At 37.8% G+C, this 19,085-nt stretch overlaps 1 protein-coding gene across 1 annotated transcript in view; it reads left to right on the top strand.

Moving 5' to 3' along the window:
- si:ch211-126j24.1 (phosphofurin acidic cluster sorting protein 2) overlaps nucleotides 1–13,447 on the top strand; it is an 86,986-nt gene extending 73,539 nt beyond the window's left edge. The window contains exons 18-24 of the mRNA XM_053634068.1: nucleotides 252–354; nucleotides 5,503–5,545; nucleotides 5,663–5,705; nucleotides 6,260–6,401; nucleotides 7,509–7,732; nucleotides 9,252–9,365; nucleotides 13,120–13,447. Coding sequence (XP_053490043.1) covers nucleotides 252–354; nucleotides 5,503–5,545; nucleotides 5,663–5,705; nucleotides 6,260–6,401; nucleotides 7,509–7,732; nucleotides 9,252–9,365; nucleotides 13,120–13,235 — 785 coding nt within the window. The 3' untranslated portion in view covers nucleotides 13,236–13,447. The remainder of the gene's footprint in view (nucleotides 1–251; nucleotides 355–5,502; nucleotides 5,546–5,662; nucleotides 5,706–6,259; nucleotides 6,402–7,508; nucleotides 7,733–9,251; nucleotides 9,366–13,119) is intronic.
- Nucleotides 13,448–19,085: the final 5,638 nt, after the last annotated feature.

The following is a 19,085-nucleotide window of genomic DNA, read 5'->3' as shown; positions in this document are numbered from 1 at the left end:
CAAGTTTAGGATGTTGTCTGAAAAATCCAGCTAATAGATTAAATATCAACATATTCATTGATTATTGAAATAATCACTGCATGCAGTTAATAAAATATATTATATTTGGTACTACATATTGGTCTTACAAGACCAACATTAGACTAACTGGAAAGCAGTCATGCGTTTAGGTTCCCAGGAACTTTAATTAGATACAGAATGTTTGTGTACGTGTGGGAAGGTTTTCACACGTTTGACTTCTATCTGAACAGACAACATCGATGTGGCTGGCCGAGTGTCTCAGTATCTGGCAGGAGCAAACATGTCCCATCACTTCCCCATCTCTGAGGCCATGCTCACCTACAAACAAAAAAGGTACTCCCGTAAGTGTGTGTGTGTGTGTGTGTGTGTGTGTGTGTGTGTGTGTGTGTGTTTACAGAAAGCTGATCGAGATACTTTACGTGCCATAAATATATGTAAAGATCTCTGTTGTTTATCTGTTGTTATTTTTCTTGTTAGAAATGTTTCTACATTTAGCGGTCACTTTCAGAGAGTGTGTGTGGCCGAATTCTATTAAAAGGATTTCATCAGTGCAATTAAAAATCCTTTTAATGTCTTGATTCTCTTCTTCGTTTTGTGCATTGTTTTTTTCTGGTTTATTTAATATTGATGTGCTTTTTGCATTGAGAAGAATGACTAAACAGCTGAGAACAAACACGTGTGTAATACTGTTGTGCTTTGGGTTTCTTTCCCTTTTTTCTTTTGTTGGCACTCAAGGAAAAGAAGTTTGTATTTTGATTTTTACATCAGGTACATGACTGTGTGTGGGTTGACGTTCCCAGTTTGCCCTTGTTGTGTCTAACCCACTCATACTCAATGTGTCACACCGCTAATTTTAATGTGTCTGGGTTTTTTTTTTCTTTTGGTCTGGTTCAGTTTGAGTGAGTGCACTGAAGTGTTTTAACAACATTTCTTATTAGTTAAAGGAATACTTCTGTATTTTTCAACTTAATCTCTGTCTGTTGCAGGGGTATTCAAAAAATCATAAAGATCCAGTTATATAAAAGTCCTTGCTTATAAAGGTCCGGATATTCCACTAACATGACTGAATGGCTAGCATTTAATGCTTAATTAAATTGTCCATTCATCTTTAAACAGTCTGGTTTTTTGTTGCTGACTTTTTTTAGAACAAGCAAGTTCTTTAGCCCTGTAGCTAGTCTCAGGTAAAGCTGACTTCAGCTAAATTATTTACATTCCTGTGATTGGCTGCAACATGGAATTTGCTATAGAAACCAAGCAGGTTCATGTTTAGAGTTGATGAATTTTTTCCCTGTACGTTTATCAGCTCTGCTACAGTGTTTTTCCAGTATTCAGTTTGGTCCGGTGAAATACTTTGCTGAGTTCACCTCTGCGTTGTGGTCTGCCAGTCTATGACCCCAGAAAGATTGTATCTGTAGCGTATATAAGTCACCCTCGATAAGGGCGTCTGCCAAATGCCATAAATGTAAATGTGCATGTGATATTTTCTGACAAGAATTTGGACTTGTAAAGTTTCCCTGTAATAAAAAAATACTGTTTACTCAAAACTCACTTATAATGGAAGGCTAAGGGCAGCTGTTGATTAATTCATCTATTTATTTATTTATTTTAAAAGATGGGACTATATGATGCAAACTCAAAACTACAACCGTAACACTCTAACAACAAGGGTCTTAGAATTCGACAGCCATGTGAGAAACCTAGAGAAAACCAGTCAAAATAAATAAATAAATTTGTTTATGATACTGAGGCAGTTCTGTGCTTACATTTATGTTTATAACAGAAGTAGTTCCAACTATAATAGGAGGAATTTTACAGATGCATGAAAATATTGTGCATCAAAATGCATCAGGTATTATAAGTGCTCCAACAACTGCCCTTAGACTTCCATTATAAATACGTTTCCTTTCTCAGTACAGACAAATGTTAGAATTGTTGTCTATAGTAATCACACATTACAGATGCAGTAGATAGAGATTAAGTTGAAAAATGCTGGATTATTCCTTTAAGGTGGAAGAATATGGTTAGAAAGGAAATCTCAGACAAGAAAAGGAAAAAGGAGTAAAACCAGAAAGATGTAGCTATCGCAAATACACACATACACATACACACACACACACACACAAACACGAGAGGCTCAGGGTTGGATGACTAGTCTGGACAGGTCTGTATGTCCCCAGGGGAAGGACAAACACATAAGTAGAAAGGTCACACAACCAATTACCAGCTCACATAAAAGAGAATAAAAAGAGAGGAGGATATTAGAACGTGAAACAGCGGAGGACAGAAAGAGTGGGGTATTAAAGTGATATTACAACCCCAATTCCAAAAAAGTTGGGACAGTATGGAAAATGCAAAAAAAAACAAACCAAAGGAGTCATTTGAAAATTCAGTTCACCCTGTATTATATTGGAAACACATTATGAACACGTTATTTGATGTCTTACTTTGTGAATTTAATTTATATTTGAAAATATACACTCATTTAAAAACTGATGACTGCAACACACTACAAAAAACGTGGGACAGTTGACTGTTTACCACTGTTTAACATCACCATTTCTTTTAATAACACTTTTTAAGTGTTTAGGCGCTGAAGACACCAGTTGGTTAAGTTTAGCAAGCGGAATTTTCCCCCACTCATCCATTATACATTTCTTCAGCTGTGCAACTGTACGGGGCCTTCATTGCCTTATTTTTCACTTCATAATGTGCCTAACATTCTCAAGGTCAGGACTGCAGGCAGGCCATGCTAGCACCATGTTCTTGTAATCCGGGCAGAATGTGGTTTGGCGTTGTCCTGCTCTGGATGGAAGCATATGTTGCTCCAAAACGTGTACATATCTTTCTGCATTAATGCTGCCATCACAGATGTGCAAGTTCCCCATGCCATGGGCACTGACACACCCCCATACCATGACAGACGCTGTCTTTTGGTCCTGACGCTGATAACAGCTTGGATGGTACTTTTCCTTTTTGGCCCGGAGAACACGACAGCTGTTTTGTCCAAAAACTATTTGAAATGTTGACTCGTCTGACCACAAAACACAATTCCACTGTGCTACTGTCCATCTCAGATGAGACCGAGCCCAGAGAAGTCAGCAGTGCAATTGGACAGTGTTGATGTATGGCTTCTGCTTTGCATAGTAAAGCCTTAACTTGCATCTGTGGATGCAGCGGCGAATGGTGTTGACTGACAAAGGTTTACCAACGTATTCCCGAGCCCAAATCAGGACGTCCATTACAGAATCACAACGTTTTTTAAGACAGTGACGTCTGAGGGATCGGAGATCACGCGCATTCAGAAGTGGTTTTCGGCCTTGCCCTTTACGCACCGAGATTTGACCGGATTCTTTGAATCTTTTAATTATATTGTGCACTGTAGAAGGTGAAATGCCCCAAATCCTACCGATTTGTCTTTGGGGAATGTTGTTCTCAAAGTGTTGGATTATTCCCTGACGCATCTGTTGGCAGATAGGCGAACTTCGACCCATCCTTGCTCTTGAAGGACTAGGCCTTTTTTGGAGGATCCTTATATACTATGATTAGACGATTGCCTCACCTGTTTCATATCACCTTCTTATTTCAACTTGACATATCGCTATCAGTCCTAAATGGCCCCTGTCCCAACTTTTTTGGAACATGTTGCATGCATCAATTTCAAAAATCTATGCAATTGATTATGTAAAACATAAAATACCTTGTTTTTTATACATGTTGTATTTAAATACAAAGTCAAAGTACATTTACAAATCACTCTTCTTTGTTTTTATTAGCATTTTCCATACTGTCCCTACATTTTTTCGGAATTGGGGTTGTATATAAAAGTGAGAGAGAATGAGACTAACATTGATTTATGGAGAGATTAAAAAAGAGGGGGGAAAAGGGTGACTTTCCCTTTTCAAACCTGGACCTCTGCCAGTACACAGATGCTTCATCATGGAGAGTGGCAGTAGTGAATGTCACAGAAGCATCATGTCCTCTGAACACACACACACTCCCACTTAGTGAGCACATTAGTTAAGGCAGTTAACACCAGTATGCTCACTGTATCTCAAGGATATGTCTCAAAGATACACTGAGCACAAAATCCTTGGACTCTTGAGACTCACTGCCTAATCAATACACAAAGACACCACAACAGAGAAAAAATAAGCAGTCATTTTTCACCACTGTACTTTAGTACATTTAGTAGAGTTGCTTCATCCTCATTCTGGGTTCAGACATCAGCTTCATGAGCTCAATTAGCGAAAGGCCATTTGGAGGTGTTCAGAGGAGACTATGTCACATTAACCCTGTGTTCCTATACTGTTTTATCTCACCATCATCATCATTCTCAGACGTGGCTAATTGCTGCACATTGGGAGGACGTACTTTTTGTTGTTGTTGTTTTTTTTAGCAGAACTGTATATACGCTTCGCAGTAAACAGTGAGATGTGTTTAACTATAGGAAAATATTCTGATAAATGCAAAAATCTGATTCTGACTGCACATTGTTTATAGTGAGGAGGTGTCCTCACTACTTTCTAAATCAAATAGCTTGTAAGTAGATTAGCTATATCACAGCACTGTTGAATTCTTGATTATGAATGTTGAATAATTTTTAGAACAGCAGCTCTGATGGCTGTAATTGAAATCATCCATCCATCCATCCATCCATTTTCTTTACCGCTTATACTTACTGGGTCGCGGGGAACCTGGAGCCTATCCCAGTGAGCATGGGGCACAAGACGGGGGACACCCTGGACTGGGTGATGGAAATCACTGTTTGTATATTAATGCTCTCATTTTAATACATTTCGTTTCTGTAGTAATAACTTTCTGAGGGACTTGTTTGAAAGACTATCTTCAAAGCCTTAGCCTAAGAATAAATGAATAAATGACATGAAACAAAGAAAAACATATATGACCATTAACCTAATGAAGCGTTCTGTAAGTAGACGTTTATTTAACATGTCAGTGCTCAGTAAGTTTTCACAAGAACATTGGTGGCAATTGATGGCTTTTAGAATTGTATTTGACTGCGTCTAGCAGCATGGAATCAGGTGTTAACATTCAGGAAGCCTAGCTCTATAGCAACAACAATTTCTAATTATGATTTCAAATATAAAACACAATATAAAAACATGATGCTATCTTAGCTAGTGCCTTAGCGCATTTTAAAGACAGTATTGGAATACAGGGTTAGCAAAATGACCACACACTGCTGTCCACCGCCTTACACTGCACCTGATTGGTGGAGGTTGTAAGCAGCTATCCCAGCATCCGCTCATGACTTCATGGCATGACCCCACGCTTCCTCACAGCACCCTGCCACCAGGAGGTGGCACCATGCCTTTGTCACTCAGCCAGCCTTGACATGACCCGTTCCTTCACACCTGGACATCTGAGTGCACATTCACCCAGCCACTCACTGACTCCGTAACGTTAGACCTGTGTGTGATCTGCATTGTTCTAATATTTCCTCACTGTTTCACCACACAGCCCTGACGAGGACTCGTGCCAGAAGTTTGTGCCGTTCATTGGGGTAAGAGTGCCGAGTTGATTGATTTTTGTTTATCAGAACCATTGCAAATTCATTATGTTTCAAAGACGTTTGTTGGAGAATAAGAAGCTGTATTGTTTTTGCTTTGTCTTGTTACAGTTGGTGAAAGTAGGCATTGTTGAGCACAACCTGTCCACGTCAGGTAGGAGCCTCTGCATGTACAAACAACAAATAATGCACTCACTGTATAACTAAAAAGTTAAACATCTATAAAAAGTTGCATTGCCTTCCATAAGTATTCCATCCCCACAGTGAAGCATGGTGGTGGTAGTGTCATGTGAAGAGTTACATGGCCTCTTGGTTGCGTCTCTGACTAATGCCCCCCTGTGCTATATTCTTTTACATTGAATATTCTTTACATTGTTTAATAATGGATTTAACGGCAACCAGTGGGATGTTCAAAGTTTGGGATATGCAACTTTTTTTTATTAGTAAAGAATAGTGCAAACTATATAGATTTTTCCCCCCACTTTATGGGCTATTTTATGTAAATTCATCACATAGTATAATCCCAGTTAAGTCCATTTGCAACACAAAGATTTTTTGAAAAGTTGAATGCAGGTGAATACTTATGCAAGCCTCTGTGTATAGTAGATAGTCATTTGTCTATTATTTCATGTACACACCACCATGGATAGTGTAAATTAGTGTGTGTGTGTGTGTGTGTGTGTGTGTGTGTGTGTGTATTCTCTGTAGTGGATTCTGATGATGCCAATGTGATGGGCAGTTTGAACATGCTGTCTTCACCTCCAGCCCAGACTGGGACACCATACGGGAAAGACATGACCTGCACTCCTCCTTCCTCTCCCTCTGTCTCGGCTAGTCTGTCTGGAGCAGGGTACATTACCCACACTTTTCCTTTCTCTCCTCCTCTTTCTCTCACTCACACAGAGATATCAATCTAGACAGTTACGGAGATCATTTAAAGTTGTCTACACTCTCAGACTTTATACTTTTTACTATGGTTTTTTTTTTTTTTTTTTTTTTTTTTTTTTTTTTTTTTTTTTTTTTACCTGCGAAGGTGCATGGAGTGTATCTTTAAAGTTTTATTTTAAAAGTTCATTAAAGGTACAACCTCTTCAGTAACCACTTTATCCTGGTCAGGGTTGTGATAGATACAGAGCCTATCTCTGGAACAGAGTATAATGCACCCTGAAGCATACACACACACACACACACACACACATATTTATACCTGGAGGCAATTTACACTCTTCAGTCCACTTACCAGCATATTTATGGATAATGTAAGGTATTACCTTAAATCACATGAAATGTACACCATATTCCCATGTACAGTTGATTTATACACAGTAAAAGTATAAAAGATGTACCCACGCCAGCAAGCTGATGAGGTGCAATTTAGTACCTTTTATTAAACCTGAGGGTTTAAAAGCATCATTCGACTGGAATAGTTTGACCAGATGAGGTTTGGTAAAGCAATTTGTGACAGATTTGATTGGTTAGTTTATACAAGCGAGACTATTGGTGTCCGAAATAACAATGTACCCAGTATACATGGCAGCATTAAGTGTCAGACACGTAACAATCAGCTTATATAGGGCTCTGTCACCAGGTTATTAACTCAATTCCCAATTCACTTTTATTTATATAATGTTTTTAACAATGGACATTACACAGAACGCTGGTAATACGTGAGGTCGATTTGAACAGGACCAGTACTGTAATACTAAGCTCTGTGCTCAGCGAAACTCAGAACTCCAAAATGATTACTTTTCAGATTGATGTATCTGAAAAACATGCATGATAATATTATGCAGATATTGCAGATTCTTTCTGGATTACAATTTCAGATCTTGTATATAATCTTTTAAATTACAGTAACTTAGTAGATCAAAAAATCCAATTTTCAAAATGATATATACTGTAAATAAGGCATATAAACAACTTAAGTAACAAAGCCTGTGTGTGTGTGTGTGTGTAGTTCTCCAGGCTCAGGTGGAGAGGTGATGGGACTGCAGGTGGATTACTGGACGTGTCAGGGTGCAGAGAAGAAGAAGGACGGAGAGAAAAGAGACGTGGGAATGAAGAACACGCTGAAGAGCAATTTCCGCTCCATGCAGGTCTCACGCATCCCTGGAGGAGGAGAGCTCACTCCACCTCACGGCATGGCCATGACCGTCGTCATGAAAGAGAAAAATAAGAAAGGTGACACACACACACACACACATACACACATAGTTAAATGTAAGGCACACTTTAGTGTTTGTGTATTGGGTATAAAGAGCTGAATGAGTTACAGTGCACTCATAAAGCCTGTGGAAATACAAGCTGCACAAAGAACTATGAAAATGGTGTTCTAAACTGAGTGTTGTCATGGTTACCATAATGCCATGAATTACACGGGGATAAACAGCAACGTGAACCCATGTTCCCCACCATCCATCTATCCATCCATCCATTTTTTATACCGCTTATCCTTCAGGGTCACGGGGAACCTGGAGCCTATCCCAGGGAGCATGGGGCACAAGGCGGGGTACACCCTGGACAGGGTGCCAATCCATCGCAGGGCACAATCACATACACATTCACACACCCATTCATACACTACGGACACTTTGGACATGCCAATGAGCCTACCGTGCATGTCTTTGGACTGGGGGAGGAAACCGGAGTACCCGGAGGAAACCCCCGCCGCACAGAGAGAACATGCAAACTCCATACACACAGGGCCACGGTGGGAATCGAACCCCCGACCCTGGAGGTGTGAGGCAGTGTTCCCCACCAGAATTTTTAAATGAGTTGCTATGGTGATTTGAACAGTTTCTTGGAGATCTAGTTGGCAGACTGTTTGAGAGTAGGAACTGTTAGCCAATCATAGTGCAGGAGGCGGGATTTGTCAGAAAACAGATGAACTTTTTATATCTTGGGCCAAAATTAGATTTAGCAATAAAAAATGCAAAGTACAAAAGCTATTTCAATATTTACGAGTTTCAGAAGTTACATTATTCAGTTTCCAGAGGAGTTATAGATGTGCTTAAGTCGATTTCCTCTGTGCGCTATTCAGATTATGCACCTGAACTGCACGTAGTTCACACCTGCAAGGTTGCCAGATTTTCTTTAGTAGTAGTGTCTGTGATGTATGTTTTTTTTTTTTTTTAAATAGCTTCTAGACCACCACCTTTAAACACAAACAGTTGTTTTTTGAGCCCCAAAAAATCAGCGATTGAAAGTGTGGAATGAAGACACATATACTGTTTATTTTTCTTTGCTGTCAAATATAATACAGTGCAACATAAATGCAAGAGATAATTGAAAAGTGAAAAGTGGAAAGGCTAATGTGATGTTACATGGTAAAGGTGGCAAGCATTGGGAAAAAAATCAAAAATGAGTCTAGTCTATTGCTAATATATTGCTGGATGAATAGTCCTAGTTGTAATTATCATATTAATCACTGCAGGTTTGATTTAATTCAACGATATTGCTTCAGTCTTCTTTAGCCAACACTGTATAAAATAGCACTTGATCCAGCGCATCCTATTATTTTGCATTTCATTTTTTATATTGTGCTCACAGCTATATATATATATATCACCTGCTCATTTTTTCTTGCATGGTTTGCAAGAGTGCAGATGGTGCATTATTGTGTTTGTGATTTCTCCTTGTGATTTATTGGAGCTGACAAAGCAGGCCACAGTGAGCATTTTGTGTCCCTCTCTATTTGTAGTGATTTTCCTCAGCAAGAAGCCGAAGGAAAAGGACGTGGACTCCAAGAGCCAGGTGATCGATGGTATTAGTAGGCTGATCTGCACGGCCAAACACCAACACACCATGCTGAGAGGTAAAGAATGGCTCACATGCGCATACACACATACACACACACACACACACACACACACACACACACACACACATATACCGTATCGACATGAATAATGCAAAACAAGATTTGATTAGTTCACACTAGGGGGGAACATTATGAAAAATTCAGGGCATGATGATAAGCATACAAGCCAATATAATGGTTTTCTAACAGTTGTAGCAGTGTCATTGTTTCATCGGGGTTTTCTGTTTTTTAATTAAGCAGGTGAAAGTCGATCGTTATTTTTTAACTAGGAAACATGATATTAATGAGCTGCGTAAAAGTTGGCTTGGTTTTTAATTGACTCCAGTGCATTAAATTACAAGCTGCACATGAATAGTTTACGTGTCTGTTTGGTTGTTTATTGTGATAACTCATTTATTTATTCATACTGTAATGTTTTATGTTTATGTTTACTAACACTCAATTAAAGTGAGTAAGGATTTCAGGCCATACAGTGGGAAAGAACATGTTCTAGTTTATTTAAAATTACAACTGCAATAAAACTATTTTTCTATTAATAATAATGTAATATAATATTATTTTAGACCATTTGAGGCGACATGTTGCCCCTGTTATAAAAAAAAAACCCAAAATAACAGGTTCACATTTCCTGATTGAGAAATAATGCCATACCAGTATATTGGGGACATGGACGATCCCGTTCTTATCTCTCCACTTTCAACATTAGTTACAGCAAAACGACTATATAGTGTACAGTGCCCTCCACTCATATTGGCACCCTTGGTAAATATGAGCAAAGAAAGCTGTGCAAAAATGCCTTTATTGTTAAACCTTTTGACTTTCTGTTTAAAAAATTCACAAAAATATTCTACTCTAATGGATCTCAAACAATTGCAAACACAACACAGGTTTATGAAAAAAGTATCTTTGTTAAATATAGGTTTTAACCTATTTAATTATTGGCACCCTTTTAGTCAATACTTTGTGTTACCTCCCTTTGCCAAGATAACAGCTCTGAGTCTTCTCCTATAATGCCTGATGAGGTTGGAGAATACATGGCAAGGGATCTGAGACCATTCCTCCATACAGAATCTCTCCAGACCCTTCACAATTCGAGAGTTCAACAGTGTGGATCTCGAAATCTCTTCAGTTCACCCCACAGGTTTTCAGGGGACTGGGATGGCCATGGCAGGACTTTTATTTTGTGGTCAATAAACCATTTTTGTGTTGATTTTGATGAATGTTTTAGATCATTGTCCTGCTGGAAGATCCAACCACGGCCCATTTTAAGCTTTCTGGCAGAGGCAGTCAGGTTCTCATTTAATATCTCTTGATATTTGATAAGAGTCCATGATGTCATGTATCCTAACAAAATGTCCAGGTCCTCTGGCAGAAAAACAGCCCCAAAACATTAAAGAGCCACCACCATATTTAACCGTGGGCATGAGGTACATTTCCATATGGCTACCTCTCTGTGTGTGCCAAAACCACCTCTGGTGTTTATTGCCAAAAAGCTCTATTTTGGTTTCATCTGACCATAGAACCCGATCTCATTTGAAGTTCCAGTAGTGTCTGGCAAACCCTTCTTGAAACCCTTCTTGAAACCTTTCCAAACAACCTGTGGTGATGTAGGTGATGTCGGATTGGAGTTCTGGAGACTTTCTGACCACAAGATGCAACTAACTTCAGCTGCGATCCTTGAGACAATATAGACACATCCTCTTCCATGTTGATTTATAACATTTCCATGGTGGAAATGGGCAATTTCAATTTTCAAAAATACTACACGAAGTGTGGATGCGAGTACATGATCCGTTTCTCAGAGGGACAGCAATATTACACAAAGCCTTTAGTTTTACTGAATCTGAAGCCAGGTTCATTTGATTTGATATCTGATATGTCAGAGATTGTCAACCGGTGAACTGCAGTCCGGATGTGGATCCAACAAAATTTCAGCAAACCAAAACAATGACTTGAAAAAATACTGAATCAGAGCTGATAAATGCATTAACATTTTTTTAAAACTGGCCAGAGTTCAGTCACTCGAATTTTCTAAACATGAACCAGCTCAACTTCTGTAGCAGATCCTCTAGTCTTTTGAGGCTTATCCAGTGACATGCATTTATGTAAATTATTAAACTGAAGGTGTCGACCCAGAGACTTTCTACAGGGCTAGACACGTTATCTTAGAAAGGGGAGACGTTTCCTAGATTTCGTAGCCTTTTCATTTTATTTACCCTCTCTGGTTTCATTAATGAACTGAGGACATGGCTTGTGTAAAAAGAAGTCGATTATGAAAACATAATGTTGGACAGAGAAGTATGCGTTTATTATCCCTATGTCAAATTCAAACAGGCGTGTGTCGCATCTGTTCAGAGTTTATGGAACCAGTCCAAAGTAATAACCTGAAGCAAAATACAATGAATACAAATACAAGCAACTAACCCAATTTAAAGGTAACTGCTATCAGCAACTGGGCTGTTACTTTTTTCAGTTTTAGTTGAACACCCCTGTGCGATGAAATCTAGCTGACTTCATGTCACTGCTGAGCATCACACTAGCTGCTTCTGCTAATGAAATGAACTAATGCTGATTCTTGAAACTGACTGATTCTGACTGAGTCGCTTTTCTGGTGACTTATTTTTGTGATGTTTTCCTTTCACTTACTCATTATTACCCTTTTCTTACTCTAAAGCATGAAATCATGCAAGTTGGCACTCGCATTGTGTGAACAGAGTGGTGTAGCAAGACCACAAGATGTAAACATTGGTCATAGTGGCACAATTCTTGTTTTTTTGGTTGTTGTTTTTTTTGTATTTATGTATTTATTTATTTTTACTTTTGGCAGTGAACACTGTCAATAAATCTGATTTAACAGGTTTGTAAGCGTGAAAAGTCAGCACAGATCTCAGACCTGCTTATACCAGCAGTGAATGACATTCAGCTATTTATCAAATTAAAATAACACTGTAATAGTTACAGAAACATTATGAAATCCTGTGAACATTACACAGCTGCTGAAGATACTATGACCTGATTAATAAAAATCCAACATGGCTGCTCTATTTTTCAATATTATATATATATATTGTTCAATGCTAACGAAATCCTTTTAGGAAACGTCTGCCATCTGCTGGTTATATTGTAGTATTACATCTAGATTTCATTATTGTAGGTGTGTGAACCTCCGTCTTCAGTCCATGCAGGATTTTACAGTTTGTTGTTGTTGTTGTTGTTGTTTTTTGTGATCACAAAATGATGGAGACTGCCTCTTTCCGACATTAATTTTGATAAGATGCATACGATACGATACAAAAAGAGATACCGTTAGAGTAAGGATTTGATGCACTGTAATTCACTACTGATCTCTGATACGATTTGCTTTAGCAGCAATATGATTCAGTTGAGATAAATTTCAGTTTTCCACCACACAGGAAAGTCTTTAAGACAGAGGACTTTTCAGTTTCTTGGTAAAATGACAAGCTGTGTATCAGGGGTTTTCCCTTTTGAAAAACCTTGCCTTGTAAACAATCGGTTGCATCATTGGACCAACAATTCAAATCGTTTTTTGCTTACACCTCTACAATATTTCACATATTCAATATTCTCTTGAAGTTCTTTTTTTTTTGCACGTAAAATTCACTGAAATTTTGTTTTAAATTCATGTACAATTCCACAGTTTATCAAGGTTCATTTTCATCATACGAGTCGCAGCTGTAGTTCACTTGGTTGCTATATTTGTCTTTTCTTTCTTTTATTTCTTGACCAGTCTCCATTGATGGTGTGGAGTGGCATGATGTGAAGTTTTTCCAGCTGGCCGCGCAGTGGCCCACCCATGTAAAGCACTTCCCCGTGGGAATCTTTGGCTACACCAAGTCCCTGTAACAAGCCCATGATGCTCTGGAACTTTCTCCGGCGCACGCCTCATGAAGCAAGGGAGAGAATGGCTGAGGAAAAAGGGAGACTGAAAAAAAATTAACCCTGAAATGTGGATTTTCCTGTGGAAACGCTCTGAAGTCTGTGTCCCAAACTACATGGATGATGTTGTTATTAATGTTCTGTTCTTGGCTGTTGCACCAGCAAAAGGAAGGTTTGTTTGTAATGTTATATATATATATATATATATATATATATATATATATATATATATATATATATATATATATATATATATATATATGCTGCCATTTTTGTATACATATTGTGGTTAGAATTTTGTAGCCACCACGTAATGGCAGCTTGGTTTTTGCACTTTGTTTGGTTAGCATTTTTATTATTTCAATGAAATCCTGTGGTCGTATTTGTTCTGTGTACAAGGTGGTGTGTGTGACGGTGGTGGTGGTGCAGAAGTGAGGGTGATTGTACTGAAAAGGGGGGGTTGTTGGGACAGGTGGGGTGGGATCAGGTTTGCTCTTCAGAGTTATTCAGACCTTGCTGTGAAATTTAAAGAGCTCATCTTTTTAACGGCTCTTCTTGTCAAGATTGTAGGTTGAGAGATGTCGAGAGAAGGGACTCGCACCCATTACTCCAGAAATACTCCAGCATTTTACAGCCCGATCTGTATTTGCCAAATAGTAGCTATATATGTGATTACGACACACAAGACCTTCAACACATTATCCTGTACTGAGAAAATGACTTCGAACTAATTGAGTTGAAACTCACCTATAATGTTAATCTAAGGGTGGGTGTTGAATTCCAGCGATAAAAACGTACAAGATGTGGCTATGTTACCCAAATTCAAAACTACACACTTTTACATTCTAGACATGAGAGAATGTCTTCTGTCAACCACCGTGTAATTGATTGTTTAACACTGGAGCAATACAGTAAATATTCAAGTTACTCACACATTCCCAAAGGTTTTATGGTGCCCATGCACCATTAGGCCCACACAAACCTACATTCACACTAGAAAGCGATAAGCATTAAAGGGCAACGTCCAGCTGTTTTCCTACCAAGCTCTATGTAGCGTCAACTTAAATAACACACTGAAGAGTGTGAGAATTGTTTATTAATTTACATTTGATGTGCTAAACTTTGTACTAGCTCGATGGCAGATTAGCAAAGCATTCTAACGTCTCTGCTACTTCCTTCCAAGCTTTATTTCCCTTCATACTTCTATACACGCTTAATCACAGGTTGTTTATAATTGGAGAAGATTTAAATCATGTTTACCTCCCATTCTTCTGTGTCAAACAATAAATGGGAACTAATACAAGTAGGAATTAAAGTTGTAAGTGGGGAACTAAAGAAATGTCAGACTACACGCACCACATGAATCATTTGAGGCTTCTTTTTTCCCCACTTTACCACGTCATGCTATTAATGCGCAATGAAATTGTGGCCCATGCATAGAAAATGAATGGTTGCCTGTCAACACAGGGTAATGCACAGCAACAACTTCTTCCCTCTGAAAAAATGCAGTCCTCTCTTTGAAATCTGATTTCGAACTGAATTTACTTTACTAATACCTTTGACTAACTAAGAACTAAGGAAAGCGTTCACCAACTGCCTTTATACTTTCTATTATTATTATTCCATTATTATTACCTGGAATTGAGTTCCAAGTCAACGGTTTTAGTTCCTTTTCTCAGTACAGGGAAACATGTCGAAATTATTGTCTAGAGTAATAGCACATATACACTACTGTAGAGTACAGTAGATAAAGATTAGATTGAAAAAAAAAAAACGTTGGGGTATTCGTTTAAAGCAGTGCTTAGCATGTAGTTTGCCTGGTTTGACTCTAAAGCACAGTGATCTGAAAGCAAAACAAAGGAACGCTATGAATTAAATGCTGCTCTTGCCCTGTCAGAGCTTTAAACTACAAGGAGGGAAACTCAGTTTGGTGCAAATTTAAAGGGAGATTCGAAATTTGGCCCGTGACTACGATATAGATACCTCAGTTTGAGGAACGTTTCGATATAGATCTGCACTCAGACCAAAAATTGCCGCACTCTCCATACGCATTGCATGATAAAAATGTGCCCTTTAAGTAAGTGTGTTATTGATGTGTAGGCAAGACTCTAGAGACGTCTCCGATTTATGACTGCAAAAATATTCGGACACGCCATATTAGGCTTGGTTTTAACGAATTAACTAGGGAAGTGCACTAGGGCTTTATTGAGTGTACTTGCTAGAGTGATATTGTGTACACAGGGTCAGTTGCGTCAGCTATTGACTGCCATTAAAGGGCTTGTGCTAAAAGACAACAAGTTGAGAGCAAGGTGCTCTATCTTTTTACAGTAGAGCTGTGTTTTTGTATATCCATTCTCTCAATAATCCCTTTACACATCTCTGTGTGTGTGTGTGTGTGTATATATATATATATGTGTGTGTGTGTGTGTGTGTGTGTGTGTGTGTGGTTGAAGATAATGAACATGAACAGAAAGTGAATCATTTGGAGATTGTCAAAATGGTTAAGTTTTAAAAGGGTTCAGTTGTGGCGCTGTGTGTATATGTGTGTGTGTGTGTGTGTGTGTGTTACGGCACGTGTGTTTGAAGGGAGAGGAGAACCAGGAGAAGGTCTTCAGCATGATTTGAGGCTGAGGGCATTTCTGTAAGCATTGCAGTGTTATTCTATATTATCATTTTTTTTTTTTTTCTATATAAACCAAGTTGAGACTGGTACACTGTTACATATAGAGGGGTTGTGTGTAGTCTCATTGTCAGTTGTACAAAAATGTTCATTTTATGTCATGGCTCTACAGTGCATTTCATTGGACAGCTTGGCTTCGTTTTGTAGGCAGTTACCAGGCTGAATTTTGTTCATCAGACGTTTGGACTTTTAGAAGTTCTGTTACGAAGCACTACAATGATGCAAGCTTGCCCTCCTTTACAGCCAAGAGAGATTGGTAAAAAAACAAAACACTAATATGCGGCCAGTCTGTTTGTCGAGATAAAGATCTGCAGACATATTTTGCACAAATGTCATTTTAAGTTATATGACAGTATTCCTTTGAGGTAAACCACTGAGGCAAGCTTCGCTCCTTATGTTCCCGTTCCATATGTGGACGTATGTATTTTTGTTTTGTATTGTTTTTACTCTGTTTGGTTGTCTTAAAAACGGTTGTGAATACAGAAACAATTTTAACCTTGCCTGCATTATTTTGAACTGTTATTGTTATTAACATGTTGTTTTGTATTACCCTTTTAAAGGAGTTGACCTCTTTTATAGGACATTTTGTGTTCAGTTAAGGATTTGGAGCATTTCACATGTAACTGAATACAGGAAAAAAATGAACCAGTGTGTTCTGTTTTATGAGTGCACAGACAAATACTTTTGTTTAGCTTTTTTTCTGTATTTGATAAATACATAACATTGTGTACATTGATGAAATAAACGCTAAAGCTATAACCTGTGTACTTAATACCATGGTAGTGAAAATTTTTCACGTCAGTAAAGTGACCCTTTATTAAATTTAATAAATGATGATGATCTAATAAATCATGGAAATCATTAAACCTATGCAAGTTTTGGGGAGTAAAGATACAAGTGTATTAGTAAGGTGTCAGGCCATTACATAAACAGCTTCAATGTGCCATGGCGGCAATTGCGTAAGTCTCTGGAACTGTACTGGGGAGATGAATGCCATCTTTCCAAGTGATATTCCCTCACTTGGTGTTTTGATGATGCTGATGAAGAGCAAAATCTCCCACAGGTGTTCAATTGGATTGAGGTCTGGTGACAGTAAAGCCCATAGCATATGTTTTATATATTTTCATTCTCATCAAACCATTCAGTGGGCCCTCGTGCCCTGTGGACAGGGCCGGAGTCATCCTGGAAGAGACCACTCTCATCAGGATAGAAATGTTTCAACATCGGATAAAGCTGATCAATCAGAAGAACTTTGTATTCCTTTGCAGTGACTCTTCCATCTAAGGGGACAACAGGAAATAAACCCTGCCAGCAAAATGTCCTCACAGTATAACATTATAAGAGAGCCCCTGTTTTTTCCTTTCATTTGTCACCCATGTGTATATTTGAAAGTAAGTTTGGAAATTTATTATAAAATAACATGCAGCCTATATTTGTTTTATTTCAGCAGGGGAAGCAGAACAAACTGTGGCACAGGATTAACAGTGGTTAAAACCACAGAGAAGCTTTAGCTGTGTTTCTCATTTGGAAACCACTTTAAAGTAAAACCAGAGAGAAAGACATCACAAACTGGTCATGAACTGGTGTAATGGACAGAAAGCTTACATCTAAAGAACTGGAAAAGCACTGATTTGTTTTTTACTGCACTGTATCTGCGGCATCCTCAATTTATTGATTTATATTTAAACACTTGAAGTTTAAAATTTGCCCCCAAACGTCTTCAGTAGTCTATCCACTGTACTTTAATCAAAAGTTAGATCACTTTAAATTTTAATATAAATAAGTCAAGTTGAATTATTTGTAACTCAACAGCAGTTTGGTGATCATGTAGTTTACTGGCAGCTTGTGATTTCTCCGTTTTCCAACACATGACAATAGTGTAAGATAATGCTTATAACCTGAATACATCTAGGAGAAGGGTTTAGTATAAATATTGATATACAAATTCGATTAATTTTCTCTAAATCATTTTTAAATATTCCAGGAGAGACTGGGTGTCTAGCTCCAGTACATGTAAACAAAGGTATGTGAATAATTTTTTATGTCAAATAGCAGCTTGTTCTTCTATACTAATTTGACATAATATTTTGTATGGTGGTATGAGTTTTAAAACTCTGAAGCAGCTTCAGCAGATAATATTTACTACTATAGTGTTTGTCACCTCAGTGCCATTAAATTATAGGGATCTGTTACTTCTAACTAATAAAATTTAGTCTAAGTTAGAATAACAAAAATAACAATATTCTACTTCCTCTTCTTCTTCTTCCTCTTATTATTATTATTATTATTATTATTATTATTATTATTATTATTATAGCCATGAATCTGCTACTGTTTGTTCTGATTTTATTTATTTATTTATTTATTAAATATCCTTAATAGCCATCTTTCTTTTTTTCTTTCTTTCTTTAGCTATTTGTTTTTTGTTTTATTAGTTTGTTTAGCTACACCTAACTAAAGCTAAACCTACAATGACATTATTTCAATGGCTTGCTGACAACAAGCTAACAAGTTAAATAAATACCCTTTTTTTTTTTTAAGTGCCTGAGATGACAGAGATAGCATGTTAATCTACTTAAACCTAACATGACAAATGATGTAAACATACCAAGAATATAACCAACTGAAAATCTGAATACAATTACACTTCTAAACCTCTGAAATAAGAATAGCCAATTGAAGAACGCTTAGGTTACATTACATTGTGGGACTTTAGGGACCATTGAATGACAACCCTAACCGTGAGCCATGTGAATTTTGAAATTATAGATCATAATCCATCATTCCCTTTATCTCCAAGATCTAAGAAATGTTGGCTCAGCAGATGTGCTCATTCTGTGTTCATACACTTTGCCAGCTGGTATGTGCTTTTAGGAAGGTCTCTGTTTCGAAATGCAACATCATAGACAAGTTTGTTTTAAGTTTATATTAGAATTTTTATTAATTTAAACAATTAATAAGGAAGGTGGAAAGTAACTTACCATTTGGCAAAGATGGTCTACCAGTTTGAACAGCTTGGTCAGTGTCTTAGCAGCTGGAACCTGAGCAGGACTTTTCTGCGGAGATGGCTTTTAAATGTTCGTGCTTGAGTACTCTGAGCCAAGTACTCAAGGACAAATAGCCTGTAGTATGAATGT

This window comes from Ictalurus furcatus, chromosome 10, assembly GCF_023375685.1.
Source record: "Ictalurus furcatus strain D&B chromosome 10, Billie_1.0, whole genome shotgun sequence".
Lineage (NCBI taxonomy): Eukaryota > Metazoa > Chordata > Actinopteri > Siluriformes > Ictaluridae > Ictalurus > Ictalurus furcatus.
This window is presented reverse-complemented; position numbering and strand designations above follow the sequence as displayed.